The following is a 26,591-nucleotide window of genomic DNA, read 5'->3' on the forward strand; positions in this document are numbered from 1 at the left end:
GACTGATTACCTGCAGGCTAATTGCCTTTGAACTCTGTCATTAGTCGGGTTGGATTGAGCGTGACTGAGTTCGCACCTGGACGTTGTTTCCTCAAATGGTTTTGGAAGTGATTAAGGCCCCCTCGCGCTTTTGTGCGGACTCACCGCAGCGGGAAGCATTACGCGGATGAGGAGGCACGCTGGAGGCTGAGTCGACGACCAACACTTGATGGTCAGACGTCGCGAGAGACGGCCGCGCACCACTCTATTGTTGCCGACTCGATTGTTGCAAGCCGCCGCGAACTTACGCACGCACCACTCACGCGTAGTGATTATCGATCAAAGCTCGAATCGTAGTGGCAGTGTTACTGAATCGAATGAACAAGTGTGAATCGTGAATCGCTTAGTGCAAAATGGTGCTAAGTGTCAGGTAACTAGAGTATGGAAATGTGAAGGTTTCACTTTTTCAGTTTGCTTTTATATGTGTTTTACTTTAAACTATGTTGTTTGAGAATTATGAACGTGGTGAAATACTCGATATGTAGTGGTAACAATAGCATAAAGCAATATATCCTTTAGAATTTACAAAATCTTTAATCGCTCTGAAGATGGTACTCATTTTTTGTGCACGTGAAAAGACAACGTTTTTGTTAAAGTTAAATAAACAGACCAAGAAATTCTATGGTAAAAACATTATTGATACTAAAAAGCGTCTGGAACAAATGCCATCTGCCTTAGGGACATGAAAGAATTCCATTCAAATCCTAACGGCCATCGGACAATCAATTTCATTGCCAAAGAATTACAGTTGGACAAATAAATCAATAGAAATAAGTAAATTCGCGACGCTACAGCAAAATTATATTTGTACTAGTTCTGTGACCCGGCTACGCTTGAACGGAATAAAAGGCATGGCTTATTTGCATCGGAGTTTCAGAACGATTTGAGCAGCTGCCGACTGACGCAGGCACAGGTTTAAGGCCGACAGCTTACCAAAAGATTCGGCGCTTTACCGCAATATCATTTATCGTGCTATTGTTCTCATTTCTAGTTGCATTTGCTCTGATGTTCGTTTTCAAATGTAATGGTTTTGTGTTTTTGACAAACGTTTGTTTGAAAATTAATTTGATAACTTTACTAGTAATTGGATGAATTAGGATCTATAAACGAGTTTGTTTAATAACCAAGTTATGTTTAAGAAGAGCTTTAAGACACACTTATCATTCTATGGAACCAGGAATGTGGTCACATTAGGAACAGTCCTGGAAAATAAGCGAGTAGATATGGTTCACATATGTTTCAATAGGGGTCAGTACTCTGTACGTTTGGAGCTTAAATACTTATTTATTTACGTGTTTTCCAATGTCATTTTCGTGAAAATCAGAGAATTATTGATATTTTCCTACTTTACATCTAAACTCTTGTAGCGGTTACACTTAGGTAGTTTTCATTATGATCATGAAAGCTTATCGAGGTAATCTGTGTAAAACTCCATTTCCAACAGTGCTAAGCAATGTGTATCAATGAATATGATTGGTGGAAACCAAACGCGTCCACAGCAACGTAGCATAGCACATCTCTGATGGAAAAGCACCCCTAAATGTCTGACTGATAGTTTTTCCCATCGTTGTAAAAGCCGACTAATAAAGGACTACATATGTTTGATAAAGAAGCAGTTGTCTCTGTTAGGTAAACCTGGACCTTTTAAACTATCATCTACAAACCGCCGGCCAAGTGTGAAGATTATGGCTATTATGTAGTGGAGACCTGTAGTTCGGCAGTAAAATGTCACATACCGTTGATATGATGAAAATATTTAACCCTTTTGCAGAATTACGTGGTATATGTAGAATGGCACATTCATTCTTCGTAGGTCTTGGGACGTATATATACGTCACCGACCACGAAAGGGTTAAAATCATATTTTGAAGTTGATGTGCATCTCAATGGTTCATTGTAAATAAGAAATATTTTAAGTTTCCTTCACTATGAGTTTTATCTACTACCTACGTGGGTTGCTGGTCGTGTACCACAGGCAGTATCATCAGATAGGAGCAATGCTCGTGATGTTTACTTCTAACGCAGGATCTGCGCAAGCGCCGGCGTTAAGATCGTGGCATTATGTGCCTAGAATGTTTATAGAGCTGACAAAATAAAATAAAATAGAATAAATATTTTCTTTATTTGTCACACATATGTACATAAATCCAGCTCACATTATAAATACGAAAGTTTGTATGTTTGTTTGTTTGTTACTCCTTCACGTCAAAACCGCATCAAAATGAAATTTAGAATAGGGGTAGATAAAGATTATAGTCTGAAATAAAGTACAGGCCATTTTTATGGGATCGTGGGCGAACCCGCTGGCAGAAGCTAGTATTTTATAAAGCGCCTAATGCTTACAAAGATATGCTTGTCGCTTGTAGACTCTGTCTACATAGTAAAACAAAGTCTGAAAAGTCTCATGTAAATTAACTCTACTAATATGATTTCTCGGTATCAATTATGTGTATCGGAATTTAACTCCAATTTAAAGTAACGATCGCTACCGCTTTCCTTACGTGTACTATATTAACGTTCCAATGCATTTTTTTTGTAAACTCTGTGTTATATGAACAATAAACATTTTTGCAGTGTAGTGTCTAATATATTTTATGGCTTTTGGCAGATTTACGTCTTGAGCATTCTCTTGCAAACAACTTTTGGGAAATGGAAACATAAAAAAAATCCTTTCGGGCTGGTCATTTCTAATAATTTATTATGTTCATATTTAAAATAAATGCGATGCGACTTTGACTTAAACACAAAACTTGACTTGACAAAAACAAAAAAAATAAATATAATCTGAATTCAAATTAAGTATTTTGCCGGGGCAGAAGTTTACGAAACAGCATTGTAAATTATGGTTTTAAATGTCTTTCTTGGTCGATCGAAAGTGTTTAGATTTTCTCGCCAACTTTATAGGAATGTCGATATTGTCACGACTTCGAGGCAAAGACGTAAACTTATAGCAACACTTCGTTATCTTATAAATCTTTTATATAATATTTTTCTGAAACTTATAAACTGTAAGGTGATATTGATATTAATAGGGTTAATTAGCATAGTGCAAGAAAAATGAAAACGGCTGGAACTGATAAAATATTTTTTACAAAACTTGTAAATTAAATCTTCTCAAGTCATATTCAAATAATTATCATTTACAACATTATTTTATTTGGGAATAATACCCGCAACTTCTGGCAGTCTCTCTCTAAAAGTGTGTTAGACCCTTAAAGTCCACTTAGCGCTATTTATATTTATCTGTCTGAATTGTAAAAGGTGTACAATAAAGTTTATATTATTATTATTATGTATGTTCTTTACATAATCACGGGACCACAGGGTCCCGGACCTTTGTAAGGCGTACGAGGGGCCGAAGCCAACTCGCAGAGGCCCGTTGAACAATTTTAATCTATATGTGATGGGACATCAGCCGGCGATTATCCCTGTATGCACTATGGAAGTACACCAAAGGACAATCCCCGGTTGATGCAGGACTATTGTGAGATATGGTAAAAGGAAATGATAGGGATATGGGTGTGGGTGGCTGTGGAATATATTATTATTAAAGAAGACCTACTCTACCAACAGCAAGAAGACGTATTCTGTTATCTGTTAAATGAAACAAGAAGCATTGACAGCATCACACACATGTCTGTGTCTGGTATGTACCAAGGGTAGTAGTGAGTTTCACACATGTACGTGCTAAGTGGGGGCGGCCTGCGGAACGCACCGTTACTACACGGCTGGTGTGACATGCGGCCCACGCGCCGACGTCACCATAAACTACAGCCACCATAACCCGGCGCCGGCGCCGTGACCTGTACACGGTGTCACAGATTACGTACGACATGAACGAGGTGATTGTTTGTGAAGTTTCGAGGTGTTTTTGACGTTTTCGATAAGTTTTTTTAGAGATGTAAGCTTTTTGGTAATTTTTTTATTTACCCTTTAACGTGTATAGGGTGTGTTTGTACATTTGTTTGTACATAATATGTACTTTATAAGATTAATTAAACATCATTGACAATCGGTAAAGGAAAACATCGTGAGGAAACCTGGGCTAATAATGTATAATAATAAGTTGAAATCGCTAAACCTCATTGAGCAAGCGTGGTGATTAATGCTCAAACCTTCTCCGTATGAGAAGAGGCCTTTGGTCAGCAGTGGCCACTTGTAGGCTATTGATGTGATGTGTACATTTGTACATACACTAAAAAACCTATACAATATTATCACCAGTCGGAAGACTGCAGAACAAAATCGTACCGTATATCCCTCGCTTAGCAGGTGCCTTGGGAATCGTAGTTAATGTCTATCACAAAAATATTGCGCTACAGCGTATACAATACAGAGTTAAGTTTCACATTTTATATTGATTTACGTTCAAAGCCAATATTTAATGGACATAATGTCTAAAAAATGCTTTGACGCTCTATGCACGTGACGTTACCTGAATTCCCATGAACAATATTGATTTCATATTATTGTGACTGCCTTGTTGGTCGAGTGGTCGCAAGTGCAACTGTCAGTCAAGAGATCTCGGATTCGATTCCTGGGTCGGACAAAGTATTAAAGGCTTTTTTGGTTTTTCTAAAAATTCTCATTAGTAACATGGGAGCCTGGAATTGTGCCCAGTATATCACAATAGGCTCACCCTATCATATGGGACTTACGACACAAATGGTGAAAAGTGGGTGTACATTGTATAGCGGCATTACGTGCCGTATTGTGCACCTCTGCCTACCCCTTCGGGGATAAAAGGCGTGACGTTGTTGTTGTATTATTGTGCTCGTTACAGGGTATTTCCATTTTAAACTTAAGTTCAGCTTTTTTCTGAAAACAAAAGGCTTGGATATAGTTGATGTCAAGAATAAAAACTAATTAGGTATCGCGCTAGCTAACAAAATAAAGTGATCAAGTGATCGGATGGTTGGATTTATATTTTTTCTAAACTGTCAAAGTGTCGACAAAAACATTACGCCATGAAATTCACTAATTTGAAGTATTTTTGTGGAAGTTCGTATGAAATCATCCGCGACCGTCTACTTTAAGTGGTTATTGTCTGACATAACCTGAAAATAATTTGTGTTTTTGAGTTTGAACGATAGAGCTGACCGCCAAAATTAATTAAGATTTTAAACACAAGGCGAAAGAAAGTTTCAGTTTTGCGCGCAACGTAACAGGTTACCGGGGTTGCGGCTCAAAGCACTAGTACTAACGGGGTGATTTTTAGGCAGCAAGAGCCTGACACTCCCTCTCGCCTGACCCAAGGCGGGAGAAGTCATTGGATGATTTTCACCCTCAAAAAAAGACGAAATAAATTCATTTAAAAGTATCACAATACCGCCTTCTCCAGTGACTTGTTGATTGGCCGATGATCCAGACGATCTGACAAGGGTCGAGGAAAACGCTGGATGCAGATGAAGCAGAATAATATGATGTAACAATCCTAAATGACTTAAATTTTACCAGTAATTTTTAATTTATTTATATTTTTAAACTTTTTATATTCCCAAATAAAGGTTTCGTAGGGATGAGCAACGTCCTTGATCGCACATTACGACCTAGTTATACCGCATTAGCTGAGCATGCACGTGAATGTTAGGAAGCGGAAATGAGGCCATTACGATAGGAGATGTAGGAAGCCGACCGAGGCCGAGCAGTTCCGACCGCTGACGAACCGAGCCGAACCGACGCGACTGCGCACGCGCTTACTGTGAAAATTATGCAATAAATGAATTAATTTAATAAAGGAACTGAAATATGATATAATAAGCATCCGTTGTTGTTTCGCAATTTGACCGTCACCTTTTTGGAATGTAATGTTTTAATGTTGATTGTTGGATTATTTTCCTATTTACGTTAGTGAGAAAAAGTCATGATTATTCCCGTTTTTCACTTATACATATACAATACATATGTACTTATATTCGTATCTAATAGAAAGATTAGAAGGATATTAATTAGTTGAAAGAGAAAACGAAAAAATGTTAAATGTTAAAATTTTCGTAGTACGTCAAGTGCATTATGGTAGAAACAATATATTATATTTCAAACCAAAATACCAGTTATACAAAATAAATAATTTTAATCAGAAACGTACATATCTTGACGAAACGTTAAGCAAAAGTTGTTACAAGTGTGCCCGTCAAGTGGCGTGAACAAAAGACATCAACGACATAAAGTGCTACGAACTCGCATCGGCTACGAGACTTAAAGTGAAGTTACGCGGTATGTTACTATTTTAATACAATTTACGTCGTATTCAGTGTACGATAAAGGTATTTTGGAGGTTAACACAATTTGGATTTTTGTATAAATATACCATTTTTTATGTAAGGAACCTTTGATATAAAAAAGTTACGACTTGTTTCTTTCTTTAACGTTATCAATAATAATTATAACTTCAATCTAACTAAAATTAATGAGTTTAAGAGATAGGCGACTTTACCTTTTGATGTATTAGCATTTAGATAAATAAAATATCACCATTAGACGTATTGTACAAAGCAAAGCTAATCTATAATTTTATACCCTCACGTATACAATAAAGATTATTACAATATCCATTAGCCAAACAAAATAGAGTAATCTAACTCGATTAAACTCGATCCCGCTATTCTTAACCCCGGGATCGAATGACCCTTCGTGCCTTTCAGTCATCTCAAACCTGCAGGGCTTCATACAAAACGGAGTATTACGCCATGTCGCCCCCTGGATGTACACGAATAACGGACTCGATTCTCGATCACGAAATCAAAGCGATTATGACGATTATAACTCGATTTAACGATGATCGGAACGTTCGGTATCGATTAATTGCGAATACAATCACGAACTGGCGCAGTTTATGCGAATGAAATGATAAGGTTGTGATGTAATGCTACTGAGCTGCGATTACGTACAAACAGAGATATTTCCTTATATATAGAGATGGAGAATAGTTAGGGGTGGGTTTTCACAATAGTATAATTTAGTTACTGATTGCACAATTGGCTGTTTCTACTGGTTTTTAAAAGGTATTATTTGGTATGTAATTCTGCTTAAGCTGAAGTACCGATTGGTAGAAAAAAGTAGTAGATACTAGATTGCCTAGATCGGCAAAGACGTGATCTTCTACGTTTTACGTGAAATGCGTCATTACTTGAAGTGACTATTTTGTGCAACTGTAATAATAGTTCTATGTTTACTTATTTTTCTGAAATATAATGGTTAAATTCACTCATCATAATGGAGCATAACTGCATAATAATATTTTTTCAGTTGTGTTTAAATTAAATGAGTTATAACTTGAATCTGTATTTTTTTTTCAATATTGTAATTCAGTCTACTTTTCCAATTTAAATATATTATCTATATTTTCATCTTCCATTTAAACCAATATTTAAATTCCCTCATCTTAGAGAAAATTGCACATTTTTCCAATTGTAACTATCAAATCCGGGGAGGCGGCGAACCTCCTTGCCGGATTACCGCCGTGGGATTTGGAGGCGAAGGTGCTCGCGCGCGTGTTCAGTTTGCGCGCCGACGCGTGTCGCCGGGGCGAAACTCCACTGCCGCACCAGATCAGTGCGTGGCGGGACGAGCTCCGGCGCGATCTCATGGCGGAATGGCAGCAACGACTGTCGCAACCGAGGGCTGGGCTCGCTGTCATCGCAGCGGTAAGTCCCCTCTTTGAGGAGTGGCTAGAGAGGCGCCATGGCGTCCTCACCTACCGCCTGACGCAGGTGCTTACCGGACATGGGAGTTTCGGTAGGTTCCTGTTCCTTATTGGGCGGGAGGAAACGCCCGGGTGTCATCACTGTGAGAACCGCCCGGAGGACACGGTAGAACATACGGTGGCGGTGTGCCCTGCGTGGGCTGACCACCGCCAAGTCCTCAGGGATGTAGTCGGCGACGGCGACCTCTCGCGCCCGGCACTGGTTCAGGCCATGGTGCGGAGCGAGAGGGACTGGGATGCCGTCTCCTCCTTCTGCGAAGCAGTCATGCTAGCTAAGGAGGAGGCGGGGCGCGTGAGAGAACAAACCTCCTCACGCCCCAGCCGTCGCGAGAGACACTCCGGGCGTCGGGGATCGCGAGACGATCTCCGGCCACCGTAAGTGCGGGCCTGCGGACGGCGAGCAAGGGTAGCTCACCGCCCGAACAGAACCAGACCCGTGCGTACGGCGCGTAGCGTTCCGCGCGCGCCTCAAAGAGCCATCAGACCACCACAGATGGGGCCCAGCAGGGCTGATGCCTGATCCGGAGCTGCGGACTACCTAGCGGGTTTACCGGGGCTCCGGCTCGAAAAGCAGGAGAAGGAACGGGGTGGTTTTTAGTCAGTAAGAGTCTGACACTCCTTCTCGCCTCGCCCAAGGCGGGAAAAGTCATTGGATGATTTTCCCCCTCAAAAAAAAAAAAAAAAAAAAAAAGCTATCAGATCCAGAGACCACGGCGTAATGTGAACAATGAATCATCCATTTCGATTAGTTTATCGACACTCAAGGACACTAGAGGTCACGGTTCGATGCTGGGGTCACTGACCTGCACATTATTCCTAATATTATTAAAACTGTAACGATTTCTTCAAACAACAGACATTAGCCAGATAGAATTGAATGAATTTATTTTGTGAACAAAAAATGTATTGTATTTTAAAGTTATGGGTAACGGTGGTTCTTTATTGTAATGGTGGAGACGAGTTTACTTTTAAACTAATCTGTATTTAGATTAAGATGTCTTCAAATCGATTTGTGGTGGCTGTTTGTTGAAGTTCAATGTTGGAATTGCTTCTTCCGGATTATCTGATGGTAAGCAATCACCACCGCCCATGGACACCCATAACACCAGAAGCGTTACAAGTGCGTTGTTGGCCTTTTGGAGGTTAGGAATTTGAGGGCTGTCGGGGAATTGGGGATTGGGAAGATTGTTTCACCTCGGTTTTCTGTGAGGTATCAATCCGGTCGAGCCGACCCATTCGTGCCGAAGCATGGCTCTCCCACACTTAACGTATGTTATATTCTTACACGTATGTTATAAAAATGCTGCATTATAAGTAGAAGAGGGTAAACAAAGCCTGTAAATCACACTAACATAAAATTAGACAATTATAAAATGTTAAGGTTATAGGGAAGATAAGATTGACATTAAGTGAACGTATATTTCATTCCGAAATACCAATTAGGAAAGCTACCTATCTTTTAATAAGCGTTGAAAACATTGTTTATCAGAATTGTATGTATCACCGAACAAAAATGTACAGTTGACCATTTAATAAAAAAAATCTTATGCGCTGTACCGTAAAAATGACCGTCCACCGAAGAATTCGTTCACCTTTAACTTTTCAAGAAACGATTCACAATAAATTGAAATTGTTTAATACGTATAATATTTTCATTGCAAACATTGTACGTGATTCAACAATTTTATTATTAGATATTGATTCTCCGGGATGGGTCTAATCTCGTGGCCTGTCATTATGGCGGGCTTGTCTCTTGACCCGTCATTAGGTGGTAGCATTACGATTTACGAACAATGCGCCGACAATACGGCCATATCACGAAACTAAGTTTAGCCACGTTTACTTACATTTGTTTGCAAATACAAGTGATCATTAGAATGTATCACGATTCAATTTAGCTCGCAATATCATATTGAATACATTTCTTTATTTAATCTTCTATTTTAATATTACATATTGTTCTGGATATGTGAGCGTAATTTGTTTTTGTTTTATTTCAGATTCTTCATTGTGTGCTGTTGTCTTATTACCACTAGGGTAAGTTTTTTTATTTACTCATTTTATATGATGTTTTATTTTTTAATAATTTGTTAATGCTTTGTTTGTTTAGATTGTGATGAAGCTCATTGGTTTGAATTTAAAGTCTTGCAAAATTTTAAAATTGTTGGCAATGTTAAGCGACTCTCCACGTAAAAAATTGGTCAATTCTCTGCCTTTACATACATCCGGGTGGTTTAAGTGACTGGATAACAGACATACGCACAACCGAGCTACCGGTCATACAAAGAGCATCATCTTATCTAATATAAAACTATCTTCCCACTAGGTCCACTCAGCATCACAGCACCTGGACTCGGCCGAATACTCGGAGTCGACGGAGGTATCCATCGTGTCAGTCTCCTCGTCAGCATCAGCTGAACTTCACGAGGGATCCGGCGATGATCCTCCCGACCCTGTACTGTCAAGTAATCTTAAGGTTCGTACATATTTTACAATTACAGACTCTATTATAAAATGTTAAGGTTGAAAATTCATTAGAGTATGCTAAGTAAGATGCTGTCTTTATTTCGAATGCTCGTATCAACGCTAAATGGAATAATGTTGTATTTAATCAAAAAAAAAATCATAATATTTTTTTACCAAAATAGATATTGAAATCAAAATCAATGTTTGTTGTACGTCTACTGGTATGTATGTTTGTAAGTATGCTTGGAGTATAAATGGCTCAACTAACAAAACATTTTTGTCTGCAGAATGAAACGAGAGAAGCCCTCAAGAGTGATGGCAGTGAACAAGATCCGGTGAGTACCTTATAATATGAATTGCAGATTATCTCTGGTGTTGTGTCCATAAGTGCGGTAGATCACAAACCACCAGGTAATCCCAATCCTGCTTGTTTACCGCTCATTTCAACGAAAATTCTAACCGCAATAGACGACCATTATTAAATAACCATTTTCGTGCATAGTGTTAGCGATTTCTCATACCAACACGTGAACATGAATGTGCTAACTGTTCTTTACCAAGTGTTGACTTATATTTGGCCATAGGACATTAGATAGATAGCTTCATTCTTTAAAATAATTGGTGTCTAAAATAATTACATTTAATGACGTAAGTATTATTTATTCATAATTTAATTTAATAAAACTTCATGTAAGCAATGAAAGTGAAAAATAACACATGTTATATATCCAGTTATCAAAGTTTCACTTTCCTATACCCACAATTCGGCCACATGAGTAGAAAAACGTACTCATGTGATTCGGCCTTGTAGAGTAACAAGTAGCAATGTAATACGTGTGTACATACGAGTTATTACACCGCTACGAACAATGAACTATTCCTTGATATAAAAGAATACGCCACCGCGCGCCCTGTCTCTTTCATCGTGCTTAATGGCTCTGAAAATAGCAGATTTGTTAACTAGAATTTACAACTCAATTATTTTCCAGATTTTTAGATTGTTCAATCTTTTTGTTCGCCAAGTCTCTGACTAGAATATTGGACAGTTGAAAACTATTGTTGTCTTTCAGACGTTTTTGTCATTGTCAATCTTAACGATGCGTGTTATAAGATCAGCATTATAGAAAAGTTAATGGAAAAGAAACCAGTTTAATTTACTTTCGCCGTTGACCTAGGTGAAACAGATTTAAAAGAGTTCAGCACAGAAAATTTACAAGACATAGGAAAGCAAATTCACAGCGATTCGTTTCAATACGAGGCTCTAGTGTCATATAATTACTTGTTTTCACTTTTATACAATTTTCCATGATCGAAAACTGCGTGTATTTGAGAGCACAAAATAAAAGAGTTGCTAGCCAAATAATCGTCACACTTATCACCCAATTACCCGCGGCTTGAACACAGAAGTGGGTGAAAGGTACGACATAATAATCACCAATTTACACCCATTTGAACGACCATTGATGGACTGATTGAAAGAATTCTTCTAAGAATACACGATTCGACACAGTATCTTTTCCTTTCGTTTTGCAGAATTGCTGCACTTATTTGTGACATTGGTTTTACGGTCAATCTGTAAAGAAACGCATGGTATGAGGCTTAGTTTACACGACGTGGACTACATCGAGATGCAATTAAAATGTAACAATGCACACGCAGGTGTTGCAGCTTGCAGATTACGAATTTCAATTTATCTTTTTGTCACAGTTAAGTGATTGGTGGAAAATGGTAATTTTGTTTGTATTTGGTTGTTATTAGGGAATAGAAAGGCGTGAAATGAAGGTTTGGAGGTGAGGAATAAATTGAAATATGACGTTGATTGGGTAGCGGCGCTATTATTTCTGTTTCACGCGTGAGTTCCCGTGTGCTACGCATACGGTGGCAGTCAGCAGGTTGCTCAACGCGCTCGTACTCTAGCGGCCGACTGAATGGAGGAGGCCACGCCGCCGCCGCAGCCTCACAGGACTTGTGCAATATACAATATTCACGTTGCGAAGGGCTTCTCTAATCTGATTAGGTTATCATCTGTAGTTCCGCTCCCAATTTATGGACTTTTAATATTCATGTTGTATATTTTTTACGAAAGAATCATACTAACTAACTACTTTGGTTTATAAACTATAGATATGTTTATCTGTTGCCCTTGATTGTAAAATCTTGATTGTTGTCATGAATGAGACTATCGATTGTTCATCAAAGAAAGTTAAAACCTTGTCTATATTCTTATCAAAATTGTCATTTTACACTATAAAATACAAACAATTTACTGAGCTAATCGAATTAAGTCGTGAGAAACGTCCGCGAGTGTTACGCGCATTGTGTATTTGTGTTAGTACCGCGATATCCATCTGTGACCCGTGTTCAAGTGGCAGGATAGCTGTTCTTTGACTCACATTGCATCTAAACCATGAACGATGCGACGATCACACACCGCGTGACCTACTAACAATAACATCCCTTGCATTCAATTAATTCCTAAATAATTACGTCTTATCAGATTTGACAAACATCTATAAGAATTTTAGAGGAATTTTAAGCATCGAATAATAGAAAAATCGAGCAGAGAATCGATATTCCTGTTACACTTAGGCTGAGATTGTTCACAAACGGAAGATTCCTTCGGAAGTTATGATTCAAACCATTAATGATTCCATAGTCGCAACAGTTGTCTGTCAATCCGTCAATATTTAGTTTTAATTGTAATCATGCCGTGAAATACAAATGGTTACGGCTCGACCGACATTATTTAAATTGGATAACAGTTACAGGCATTCATTAGATTCTTTATTACATTGTAGTACCTGTGGTCAATATAACGTGAATACATAAGTAACGCTTTTAGGTAAGTAAATATGAATAAAGCACATGAAAATTGAATGAAAGTGTTCCCAATTCGTGGCATTTCTTATTTCGACGGATAAGCGATGTCTCGGCGGACTATGATGTGGCCTGAATGGCTTTATTTGTTGTTTTGTATTAGTTGGAATCAATTTGTCAAAGTGATGTGGCGACGGGCGGCGCTTATCGCACTCCACTGGCCCAATTTTATAATGCGTAGGTACTGGCTGCGGCGTGCGAACTGCCCTGGCATACTTATAGCCATTTACGTCTTTTTTGTGCAAAACTTTCAAGGGGTCGTGACTGTGAAATGGTGAATTACCGACGCCGTAATTCGTTAGTTTGTTTTGAATTTTTTCTTTGGTCAGATAATGGATGCAATCTAGTTGCAGTTCGCTCACTGAGTGACTAACGGTTTGTTCCTGAATATTTTGTGTCTGTTTGTAAAACGTTTAAGGTGTTAATTAGCGGAGGTTGTGTTATTTGTTGAAGGCAGTCAAAAGTCGCGTGTGCCGGAAGGTGGTAGTTAGGCTTATGTTATCTCAGGGCTATCAGATTGCTAAACCTCCAGTGTGGCGTGTTCTTCATGTATGGAATGTAATACAAATGAGTAATATTCAATTAAATATGGTAACAATGTAATACAGCATAACTGTTGTGCTAGTTTTAAACGGTCTTAAGGGTCAGTTTCGCAATTTCCGAGAGATGGTCAGCCGTCTATGAAGAATATGAATTATGTTGTTATATTTGCCATGAGTAAATTATTACTATTAGCTGTAATCTGAAGTTTAGCAGCAGCTATAACCTTGGCACGACACAAAATGTTAGTGGATTTATGAAACAGCGGATGCGGTGGTTGACACTGCTCTGATTCTTGCTGACAATTAAATGTGCTAAGATTTGCACATCAAATGATTTTATAACTTATTTATATTTTGTCTAGGTGGTGTTTCTATCGGAGAAGAACAGTTACATTCCAGTGAGCATCAAGCCTCGTTCTCCAGCAGTGGACACCGCGTGGAGAGAGCCACCGGCTTGGGAGCGAGAGTACAGGAGACATCGGACTAATGGAAGCCGAGTGCAATGTGAGTAGACTTTACTTCTATGCTATTTTTGTGACTTAGTTTACTCCTAAAACATGAAGATGTAGTCTATAGGCCTCTATGCTCCGGAGCTGCGGACTACCTAGCGGGTTTACCAGGGCTCCCGCTTGAAAAGCAGGAGTAGGAACGAGGTGTTTTTAGTCAGTAAGAGTCTGATACTCCGTCACGCTTCGCCCAAGGCGGGAGAAGGCATCCTTTAAGGTTCAAAGTAGTCTATCAGTATGTAGTCAGTTACGTTTCTGGTGTAACTGTTTCATGTCGTGTGTAGGCACAAAACTGTACTCTATGATAATGTAGGGACAATAGTATCTGCATAATCAATGTGATTGTGAGTTCTGACTCATTTGAATAGTTCAGTAAAAACTAATAAAAATCCACACAAAGGGTTGCGTAAGCGGCGCCACGCGTTCCACACGATACCATCTCAATTTGTATGGTTACACAATTTTGTAAGGACAACGTTTGTTGTTTAAATTATTATTTTATTAAATAGGTATTTAGGGCCTATTTCACATTGTCTGGATAGCCGTAGATTTTGTATGAATTATATGCCACATAAAATTGGGTAGTTATAAATATGTAGGTGGTGAAACAGGCGCTTAAAGTGATCACATCAACAGCCTATAAGTGGCCACTGCTGACCAAAGGGCTCATCTCGCACGGAGAAGATTTCGAACCTGCACCCTCATGCATGAGAAGCGGGCATTTTACGGGCCACCACGACATGATACTTAAAAGGATAAAAGCTAAATAATTGTGCAACTAATACATATACACCTTTTCCCTAGCTGAAAACTATTTTGCAGCTTGTTAAGTTGAGTTTACTTAAATGGGTAAACAATTGCAATAGTATTTAATAATGTGTCTTTGTCACCAGATATTGAAGCGGAATGCCAAGATGACTTCATGAAGATAAGGGTTGGCTTCAACGGATCCTTCTCCGGACTTGTGTATTCAGCAGGTCAGTACTTATCACTTGACTTACTTATCGATCCACGACATACGTGTAGATTTAACCGTGAAAACAAAAAGACACAAATTAGCTAATAGGAGTATGAAGATTAATATGTGTGACATGCTTTCGTATATGTGTTTAAAGTAATTTTAACTTTATTTTGAATTTCTTTTAAATATACCAACGTCACGACTTTTTATCCTTGAAGGGTTAGGCAGAGGTGCACATTACTACACGTAATGCCGCTATACAACGTACACCCACTTTTCACAATTTGTATTATAAGTCCCATGTAATAAGGGGTGAGCCTATTGACATACACTGGGCATAACTCCAGACTCCGTGCTACCACTGAGAAATTTTCGAAAAACCGAAAATAGCCCAGTAATACTTTGCTCGACACGGGAAACAAATCTAAATTGAATTCTTTTAAATATAATTCCTCTCAATCTTAATATATAGGTAACAAATCTTACCTTATAACCAGCCGTTCCCAGAAAATCTAAGTCTAATCAACCGTTATTTAACTTAGGAAAAGTTCCTAGCTATCTAGAGCCTACATTTAGTGCAGATAGCTGAAACAATTAGCCGTGTAGACTAGACGCGTGTCATTATCAAGTTATTGTTACTCTCGTCTCGGCGTCATCGTCACTCACACAATGTCTGTTTGTTCCTTTGTATTAAATTGTGGAGTATGTCTATGTTGGAGACTTCGCTCTTAGAGTATAGAGAAATGTAGATGATTCAGTTGCCTTGTTAAAGTATGCAGTTTGAATAGCATAAACGTAATGATTCTTTTAATTAAACATACTTTGTTGGTTCTAATTTATATAAGGACATTAAAAATGGTTAAATAATAATAATATAGCAATTTCATAGCTAAATACCTAATATATGTACGGTACTTATATGGTGACACAAATTGTCAGAAAAATTGAGTCATTCAGAAACTTATTAAATAGTATATAATATTGGTCCTTACTATAACGAATGGGTATCAAAGACTCATTGACTAAACTCGATTTGTCAAATGGATTTTATATTTTGTATAGGTAATAAAACAAAAAAGGAGAATTGAAAAATCTTATACGAGTATCATCCATGCCAGACCATATTTTTGCCTATTTCCCAGCCATGTAGGAACTTTACCACAAAAATAATAATTTACAAATTTTTCGCACGTTACGGTTATCATACACACGCATTTTCGCACGCACGTTCTCACATTAGCTCTCCATTTACTTACTACTCTGTGTTCGTTCTACATGTGTTATCGCTATAAGCTGTCAAAGGGCATGACCGTTATGTCAGATTTGATGATTTCGCGAGACGTGGTTGTTTCTAATCAAGGCAGCATCGCTGGATGAAATGTTCTCATAGTGCTAACGGTACAAAAGGCCTGCTAACAAATAGACTATGAAGTAAATCGCACTGGCTATCACCAAACTGTCTCAATCGATCTGTTTTGGTCCGGTTGCGATGTTTGGGTGTCTCAATCTAAATGCTTTTAGGAGTACGACTGCTTAAGGTGGTTTTTGCATGGAGTAAGCAAGGGTTTGGCGTTTAGTTAAGAAAGCTTAGAATGCATCAATTTGTTTGTCAATTTTTATATCTGTGGAAAATTCGTCAGGAGTATAGCTTTTCTTTTTTATTGACTTAGATTATTATGCGAAGTGGAGATAAAACTGTTAACGCATGAATTTAAAAAATGATAGTCTTCTCTTTTTACCATTACCTGACCTTGAAAGTGATTTGCACGCATCTCGGAGCTAGATCGTCGTGCCTACTTAATCCGCGTCGATAAAACCTAAGTGTATCACAGAGTCACGGGAAAACGTTTACCATAAGCCTACAGACTATAGAAGCTATTACAAGATTACTAGATATTAAATGTACAGTATTGTAAGTGTATAATTTACCCTCTTAGTGTGAGATTAGCATTGTTTAGTGATTCGTGGGACATTCGCTTGCTTGATTCGCTCTACCGTTACACGCTTGAAGGAATATGAAATTACTACCTTTTAAAAAGCTTTTATTTCTATTATGTTGTATGTTTATTTCTTGTTTTGAATGTTTGACTTATATTTTATTGTTGTTTTATTTGTAATGTGAAGTGTAGACTTTATGACAGATACTTCCGGGACTTTATCACAGATAAATAAAATTGAAGCCTGAGGCTAATAGCATAGTATAATATGGTAACTTAAAATTGAATACACTTCTGACTTCATGGGATAAAATAAAATTTATATTTCAAGGAATATCTCTTCGCAGTTCTTTAAGTATTTATCTATTGTAAAAATAAATTCCAATTTCCCATGGTCATCGTACCATCGTCAGTGAAGGGCTCAACCGATATTAGGATTGTTTTGTGTTTTTTAAATTTTTATGTCCGAAAGCCAAAAGACGTTTATTATATAGGTCATAGATACGATCATGAAAGAAAAATTTCATCAGGTTTATCATAATGATAAATGTAGTACCCAGGCAAAGGCCTGACAGACCGCTAGTATTCTACAATTACTTACTTGAAATGATATCTTTATAAAAGTGAAAATATGTGGAGCAGCCATTAAGGTGACTAATGCCCATTCATAATTAAGTATACAGTAGTAACAGCTTTATGAGGTGTTGGATAGCAGTATAAAAGTAATTAGATACTGTTTGTGACCATGCTCGCAGTTACGTGATCTATGTCACCGTTTTACCTAAATGTTATACTATCTAGGTGTAAGTAAGCACGTTTAGCGCGGTTTCGGTTTCATAGCACTTTCTTTTTAAAAAGAGCTGCGAAGAGATGTTTCTTTTTAAACATTTTTCTTTTATGGCTGTGGTTAGGTCGATGCTGTTTTTGTGGACAACGGCTGAAATTAATAAGTGATTTCAATTCAGAAGCTTTGAGACTTTAAATACTTGTTTAAAATCTGCATCGATCCAAGTGTTTTTATATAGTAAAGTGATAGTCTAAAAAAATTTCAGATTGATTTATGTTTTTTTGGAATGCCGAAAACGGAGAACGAGGACATTTCAATTTAAATCAGTTTGTAAGTGAAATATATAATTAAAATACAATTATTTTTTGGTACAGGTTACTCATACGACCCGGACTGTATGTACATAAATGGGACGGGGCGTGATTACTACGAGTTCTACATCCAGCTCAACAGATGCGGAACACTGGGAAGAAACGGCCAGCATGACGACAGCAGGAAACATCCTACTGTGAGTAAATACCTATTTTCATTGATTTTCTGTCCTTATCAGAATCTGTCCTTGTGAAAAAAGAAATTTATCTACGTACTTTTTTCGTAGTGCTACTTCATTTACTGTAAAACGGGGTGAATAGAACTCGACAGGTGAATAAATACAGCAGAGAGGTGAATAAATGTTAAGAAAATGTCCTGACATCTATTGACCCCATTCCTGTGTCTATTCAGTCTTTGAATTCTAGTCACTTCGTATTATTTTATAATCATGTTTTAGTAGATTTGCAACTGCAATTGTGTTTTTGAGATAAGTAAGTAAGTACGTCCTACTTGTAAGCTTATGAGCACAATAACTCTTAAGAATAAATCTGTTATGAACTTAAATGTCAATAACCCTACAAGGACAAGTAATATGAAGGAAATATTTACACTCATTACCTTATTTGGTAGCGGACTAGGGAGATTGGTGATCTACATGATGTCGTTTGCAAACAGAAGGCTGTGTGAGAATGTACTAGGCTTATTTTATACTAGATCACTGGAAATAAGATTATAAGGCGCACGTACGTTACTGAGCAGTACTATTACCTAGGTGATACCATCTTAGTCCAAGATTACAGGATGATATTCGCACGACGATTGTTCATTCGTCTTATTTTGTGAATAACAATTAGATTTATGTATTTTTTGCGTAGCAAAGGCTACGGAACTACAAAGCAAGGTTTTAAAAGTTCCTTAGATGTTGTGTGACTGAACTTTGATAGCTTGTCTTGTCTTCAGTGTATGAACCAAAATAGAAGAACTAGACTGCCTTTAAAACGTTAAGGGAGAGTCCGGAAACTTGGCGTATGAACATAAACACCACCACAGCCAAAATAGTGACTCTTAACCCTTAGAAAAGAGCTTACTCCTTCTTACTTGTGACTCCTCTGGTGTTGCTAGTGGCTATGGACAGCGCTTTACATCAGATGATGTGTAATACTACCCCGATGCCTTAAGCTTTCGACTGCTATCAGAAAACTGTTGAACGTAAATCCTCCGCTAACTTCGGCTACAGGTGACCGGCGTGGCAGTTAACGTGTTAAGGTTTAGAAGTTTTGAGGTATTAATAAGCAAGCGATCACATAAATGGTTTTATTAAAATTATTCTACCTTTTTGTGTCTGATAGAAGAACCTCATGTGGAACACGATCACGGTGCAGTACAACTCGTTGATTGAAGAAGAGCTGGACGAACACTTCAAGGTCACCTGCGAGTACGGATACGACTTCTGGAAGACCGTCACATTCCCTTTTTTGGACGTAGAGTGAGTAAACTACGATATTAAAAAGTTTCAGTTTATATTTTCGGTCAAGGTAGGTAGATTCAGGTTTTTGTCCAGTCCACTAAACTTATTTATTGAAGATCATCAAAATGAGCAAAAAATACAATTTTCTCCTTAAAAATTTGGCACAGTTGTGGTTTCTGTAACCTATGGATGTTCTACTTTAAATCGACAAATTGCGTGAGGTATTCGCAAAATTTTCTTTTCAGTTCAATTTCATTGCGAAAAAGTGAAATTGCAAACATTTATTTATTTTTATTTTCAAACCACAAAAATGTGCGCAAAACCATGGCTGATCGGATTTGTCGCTGAGGCGTCGCGCACGCATGATCTTGTTGACACAGATTGTGATGCGATTATCTGTGACGATCGGTGATAAAATGAATTATCATAACCATAAATGCATGTAATCGGGGAACTGGATTTTATGGCAAACTGGAGCATTGATGAACCCATTTATTTCTGGTGCATTTTTCTGTAATTAGGTGGGTCAATAAACAGCAGTTTTGTGACACTTGAATTAAGCAATCGAATGGTTCGAATTGAGGTGTTGTCATTTTAAATTGCTATAAAATTACTTATAACTATTAATTTTCACATGAAATTTAAATTAAATCAAGGGAATAGTTTTCAAAAGTACTTACCTTTTATGTACCAGTGTGTTAATAATCGAAATTAAAGTTACGAATACTCATCTACTTCTGTCGTATTCCAGGGTGGCGACAGGCAACCCAGTGGTGTTTACGCTGCAACCACCTGAGTGCTACATGGAGATTCGCTCAGGGTACGGTGCTAATGGAGCGCGCGTGTCAGGACCCGTGCGCGTTGGAGATCCACTCACCTTGCTGATTTACATGAGGAGTGCTTATGGTATGTATTCCATTTCTTTTCAAATAGAAACACAATTAGAAGATTTTTAAACTTTTCTATCGTTTTTTACCACGACGTAGGTATGATTCGTTGTGCTAATGTTATTAAAGGAACATTGCATTCGCAATACAATGCAGCTTACAATAATATTTGAGTTTGTATTTAAAGTCTGTAATATAATACACTTAGATATAGACGAGGGCAATTTTTTTCGACTACACGAAAACAAATGTAAAACTGTTCATGCTTAAAGTAGGAATAGAGATGTCATAGCCTAAAGAGCGCTACTACTGCTATGCGATAATATGGCTACGAATTTAATCAAAAGTTAACTAAATACCTGTAAACTAGGTATCGCTTATTGTCATCAGCAGTTACATTTTACCGTAGTACAAGTGAACTACATAATTTTTATTATCAATAACAATTAAATACCGTAACTTAAGGGCGAGTATCGTAACGGTCGCGGCCAACATCGCATGTCTACTTGCAATGGGGCTCCAGAAATATTTCAATCAGTTTTACTTAATCAAGATCTTGCGTTTTTCGTAAATTTTATTATATGGAACGGTATGGGAGTAATGACGCTCGATGAAGTATGTCAGAACATTTTTAGAAGAAATTGTTTAGGAGTAGTTGGTATTCACATACATTAACGCTAGCCGTTTAGGTTATAAGTACAATTTAACTTAACCTAACATTTGCATTTATACTTAGGTAGGCCTTGGCCTAAAGATCAATATGAAATGTTTGTAAACGTACCACTACAACATCTGGTTCTCCGGATAGCAATTTCTGTGTTTCTATTATTTTCCTGTCGCTACTCTATTAGTGAGAAAGACGAGAAATTTACAAGATGTAGCCTTGTAACTTAAGTATACTCCAGAACTGTGGACTACCTAACGGGTTACCGCGGTTGCGGCTCAAAGCAGGAGTAGGAACGGGGTGGTTTTTAGCTAGTAAGAATGTGACACTCTCTTTCACCTCACACAAGGCGGGAGAGGATATAGGATGATATTCCCTCCTTAAAAAAACTATAGGTACTATTAAAGGTTTGATTTTCCCTATTAGGTACCTATGTAGATAGTTAGTTTAAATTGAACTTTAATAATAGTCGACCTACCCTACTTTTGGCGATCATCATCGGATTTGGCGTGAAGAGAGTTATTTAAAAATTTAATATAATTTTTAGATGGATTCGACATTGTCGTGAATGACTGCTTCGCTCATAACGGTGCAACCAAGCGGATACAGCTTATTGATGAATATGGGTAAGTTGAATTTGAATGATAAGTTTTATTTAGTGTGGTTTGTATAACAATGTAAGAACAGGCCTAAGACTTTACGTCGTATGATAAAATTTCGTATCGTATCGTCACGTCTTTTATCCCTGGAGCAGTAGGCAGAGGAGCTCATTATGGCACGTAATGCCGCTATACAATGTATATCCACTTTGTGTTATAAGTCCCATGTAATAGGAGCTACTACTGAGAAATTTTCGAAAAAAAAACGAAAAAGCCCCAGTAATACTTTGCCCAAACTGGGAATCGGATCCGAGACCCCTTGCAGTCACACTTGCAACCACTCGGCCGGCGAGCAGAAGATAAAATTTTATATTTATTTATCGTCATCGGCATCGTGAGTTCTCATTTGCTTCAATGTAAAAAAAATGATTGGTACTTATAGTGGAAATTAACTACCGTACTCAGAGTCATTTAACGGTTACTTAACCCAGTCCTTAGCAATTGTTTTCGATACAAAATTTATTTATTTATTTATTTTAAGGAGGGCTTACAGACTAATAACATTATTTAGATACTAACTATAGGTTTTACTTATTGCTAATAACAAGCCCCCACAAAATCGCTACTAAGGTATAGTTTAAGTAATCATTAATTGTCTCTGTGTGCGGCAGTAAGTTTCAATCGTTATTAGTTCTAGTTCTAGGTCCATGTTTGGTAATCTTTTAACACTTTCTTTCACGTTCCAGCTGCCCAGTAGACGACAAGCTGATCTCTCGTTTCCGCGGCTCATGGTCCGAGTCAGGCGTGTTCGAGACACAGGTGTATGCGTACATGAAGACGTTCCGATTCACTGGGTCGCCTGCTCTCTATATTGAGTGTGATGTTAGGATGTGCCATGGAAGATGTCCTGTGAGTATCTGTACTATCTTAGTGTATGGGTAGTCATTATCAAAGATATAAAATAATATTACCGACGAAAGCTTTTCAATGTAAGGAACATAACATTAAGCCAGGAGAGCCATGCTTCGGCACGGATGGGCCGGCTCGATCGGAGTGATACCACGGCCTCACAGAAAACCGACTACGAAACGAAACATAACGCAAATTTTGTGTGAGTCAGGTTACCGAAGGCCCAATTACCCCCTTCCCAATCCCTGATTCCCCAACAACCCTTAAATTCCTAAACCCCAAAAGGCAGGCAACGCACTTGTAACGCCTCTGGTGTTTCAAGTGTCCATGGGCGGCGGAGATTGCTTAGCATCAGGTGATCCGCTGATTCTGCTGGTTTATCGGCTTATTCCATAAAAAATTACATATTAAGTTTTGTCAAATCAACATTTTCGTGGTGTTGTTGTTAAGCGTTCATAAGTTCGCGTTCGAAATAACTTATCTAATCTAGGTACCTACAACATAAGAGGATATTATAAGGATAATAAACTCATACTTTTATTCAATTGTTGATTTCAGTCACAACCATGCCACTGGCGTAACATGAAGAGCGTGAAGCGGCGTTCGATAGAAACGAAGCCAGGCTTGGACCCTGCCTCCAGCGTCGCCCCGCGGCTGTCTGAGAACATCTCACTGTTCCAGTCACTAAGAGTGCTGCAGGAGGGCGAGGAGGATCCAGAACTAGCTGCCAGCACAGGTGGTAAGTAAAATCTAGTTAGGTAACGGTAAAACGGGGTGAAAAGAATTCAAGAGGTGAATAGATGTTAGGACATTTTCCAAACATTTATTCACCCCTTTTCTGTATTTATTCACCCGACTTACGGTCCCTAAATTGCAAATAGGAACAGTCTAAAGACACTGAACAAAGGGCCTTAGTTCGCCAAGCTGAAAGAGAATTCTCTTATATCTAACGGTTACTCCTTAGTTATTGAATTTAATAATATCATCGGTCCACTTAAAATTAAATAGTAATGTAGATGCAGAAACGTTCTTCTCGAATCTGGATTTTTTTACTGAAATTTTCTTCCTTTAAAGTTAGAGCTAGAGAAGTAATTTCGTACCGTAGGTACCTAATTGTCGTAAAGTTTTAACATTTTCAAAACTCCCATATAAATTGTAATTACATTTCTGTATTCATCGATTTAATTGCCACCTAATACGAGTAAGTTCCTTAACAATAAACCTTTTTACTGTTTATAGTAGCTCCAGAAGGCCAGACTTGTATGAGGACATCAGCGTTGTCAGCCATCATGGTGTCTTGCGGGGTGCTCATCGCTGCCCTGTGCGGAGGCGTGCTAGCTGCCGCGCGAGGGTTCAGGCGCGGAGAACCACGGACACCCATTCATGCATACGTACCCCACAAAGGACGAATCAAATAGGTTATAACATAAGTACATTTTCCTAAAGTTTGCGAGTGAAATTAATATTTTAGTGTTATGGTTGGCATTGCTAGAAGTAGATTCTTGATACTCCTTAGCCTAAGAAACAACCGTTTCATTAATCCGTTTGAGATTATTGAAGGATTCGGATTATCTAGTAGTTGTTTGAATCTGATTTTTTAATGTTTGTAGAAGTTCCTTGCACTCCTGCTATTTAAATAGCCATATTCCAATTTTTCCAGTACTTAATATTATGTTTGCTTCTATTATGTAAGGTTTTTTCACATGAAGTGAAGTTTTTCAAGCATTTAGTAAACTTTAAACCTATCGCCTTTCAATAATGAAGTGGTTCGTGTTATGTACCAATTTCTGTTTAACCCTGGGTATCACGCAGAACACAGATCCACACGAGACACAATGTGTTTTCTATTATGTCTTATATATCATACGAAAGGTTGAACTATAGTAATATGTTTGGTATATAAGCACCTCTACATTTTTCTAAAGTTTTCAAAATAGACCACTCTTTAGAAAGTGCAATTACAAAAGACGAAGTGTCTCGTACCAAAACGTACAATGGTGCCTTTAAATTGCCTTTTTAATTTCGACTTCATAAAACTAGTAATAAGGTTTAGTTTACAACAAATTCTAGATGTAAATTATTAGACTTAAATTTAATTTATGCTCGTTATTGTAATACTAAGACAAATTGTGAGGATCTATATTTTTATGTATAAAAATATACCTCCTCCGTTTGTCTGTCTATTTATGTATGCAGTTCTCAAAGTTGTGATAAAATAAGTATTAAAATAGAGTTAACTACATCGTAAATTATTTAGTAATACAACGAAGCTTATTTTTTATCTGTATTTAGTTTAAACAGTATTGCCACATTCATAAAATATACGATTGATAAATCAAGCTTACACTTTTACTATATTGGAGTAATAGGTTTTTTTTATTACTGATTCTTTTTTTTTAATGAATAGCAAGAATATACCATATCAAAATAATGTCATCTATAAGACAGGTGTTTTATTTTTACTCATTTTGATTAATTTATTTTTTTATTTGTAAATATTAGTTTAGTGATTATTTAAATTAGCTTATTCTAATTTTTAAAATACTTTGTATTATTTATACGAATGAAATGTATCTAAGAGTAATAATAGGTATTATTAGGTACATTTTAAAACGAAAAATTAAATATTCTATAAACTTACATAGTTTTGTTTTATTATTTTACGTATTTTTAAGTAGGGCAAGTGACCCGGTTGTGGCCATCGACCCCTTTGTGGCCACTTGGGCCTTCAAATATTTATAACTAAGGCATGGACAAATAAATTACTCTGTGATGTACAGTATTTAAAATACAGAATATTGGAGACACTGATACCGTTGGCAGCTTTGATGTGTCAAACTTCACTTCGATGCAACAAGTCATTCTTTTTAGTTGAGGGTGAAATTGTTAAGATCTTAACAAAAAGGCTAAGGCGAGCGGGTGAGGATTTGGTTTTTATTTTTTTAATCTTTGCTTATTGTTTGGATGTTTATGTTAATACTACATGAAGAATATATTGTCTAAGTGGAACTAAAGTTATTTTGTCGCCATATGTTTCTGAAGTGGGATTATTAGAAGGTGGCCACTAATGGAGACAAAATTATGAATTTCTCCATCTTTGGCCACACGGCTGGCCAAAAGTTTTGTACATAAACGCTCCACTTCTAGTCATTTATCGTAATTTATTTATTATTTTTCCTTGGCTTTACATATCAACAAATACATATTTTTCATTTTCAGAGATGCAATAAATTGCCTTCACACAAAGGGAGGTCAGTTTACTTTGCAGCTTTTACCAACGTCATATAAATGTTGATCTCTTTATTTGTAAGTTAAATTCAAGTGAAGTAATAATATTTCATATTTTCCAGACTAAATGAAAACCATTGTTTCTAAAATGTCAAATTTAATTAATAAATTTTGATTACTTTTATTGTATTTTTGATGGCCAGAACTGGCACACGACCGTGGCCAGAAATGGCACGAATCTGGCCAAAAATGGCACAAACTCCCTTTTTTTTTTCTTTTTTATACAGTTATTTTTCTATTGGACGTTCTTTAAAAAAGGGTTTTCTTAGGCAAGATTAATACATGTTAAATGACTTTTTACAAGAAATATGTTCGTGATAACAAAAACTATAAGTTAAGAAAGCCTCAAAGTCGACAAAATTCTTAAAGTGGCCACAACCGGGTCACTTACGATACCTATTATTATATTAATTAAATACTAGTGAATTCTGCAGACTGCCTCGTTGATCAAGTGGTTGCAAATGCGACTGAGTGAGTGATTGGTCGGGTATGCGTCCCATACATTTTTACCCGTTATCCTTATATACCTTTATATCCCTTTTTAAACTTGTTACATATGACTTTCAAAACATCTATCAATTTTGTAAAAGATATGAAGGAACAAAGTTTGTAAGAATCAATGTAATCAGGGAGCCTACGTCATT

The 26,591-nt window shown here is 37.4% G+C and overlaps 1 protein-coding gene across 3 annotated transcripts; it reads left to right on the forward strand.

Annotated features, from left to right (window-relative positions):
* The first annotated feature begins 184 nt into the window (after positions 1-184).
* Positions 185-25,034, forward strand: LOC118281926 (uncharacterized). Of its 3 annotated transcripts, none has more exons than XM_050694362.1 (13): positions 185-409; positions 9,745-9,781; positions 10,071-10,220; positions 10,498-10,545; positions 13,992-14,133; positions 15,029-15,112; positions 18,195-18,328; positions 19,482-19,618; positions 20,352-20,506; positions 21,699-21,777; positions 22,497-22,659; positions 23,218-23,398; positions 23,902-25,034. In XM_050694362.1, exons 1-13 carry the CDS (start codon positions 393-395, stop codon positions 24,075-24,077), a joined length of 1,503 nt encoding a protein of 500 aa, XP_050550319.1. In that variant the 5' UTR covers positions 185-392; the 3' UTR covers positions 24,078-25,034. The 3 variants fall into 3 exon arrangements, with proteins under 3 accessions (XP_050550319.1, XP_050550320.1, XP_035458639.1); XM_050694363.1 differs by having other exon boundaries at positions 19,485-19,618; positions 23,899-25,034; XM_035602746.2 differs by having other exon boundaries at positions 186-409; positions 23,899-25,032.
* Positions 25,035-26,591: the final 1,557 nt, after the last annotated feature.

Source organism: Spodoptera frugiperda, chromosome 6 (assembly GCF_023101765.2).
Source record: "Spodoptera frugiperda isolate SF20-4 chromosome 6, AGI-APGP_CSIRO_Sfru_2.0, whole genome shotgun sequence".
Lineage (NCBI taxonomy): Eukaryota > Metazoa > Arthropoda > Insecta > Lepidoptera > Noctuidae > Spodoptera > Spodoptera frugiperda.

Bases quoted from the DNA above. Each gene is read 5' to 3' on its own strand.
- LOC118281926 (XM_035602746.2), top strand. The intron at 22,660-23,217 runs GTGAGTATCTGT...TGTTGATTTCAG, and splicing joins TGTGCCATGGAAGATGTCCT to TCACAACCATGCCACTGGCG. The intron at 23,399-23,898 runs GTAAGTAAAATC...TACTGTTTATAG, and splicing joins ACTAGCTGCCAGCACAGGTG to TAGCTCCAGAAGGCCAGACT.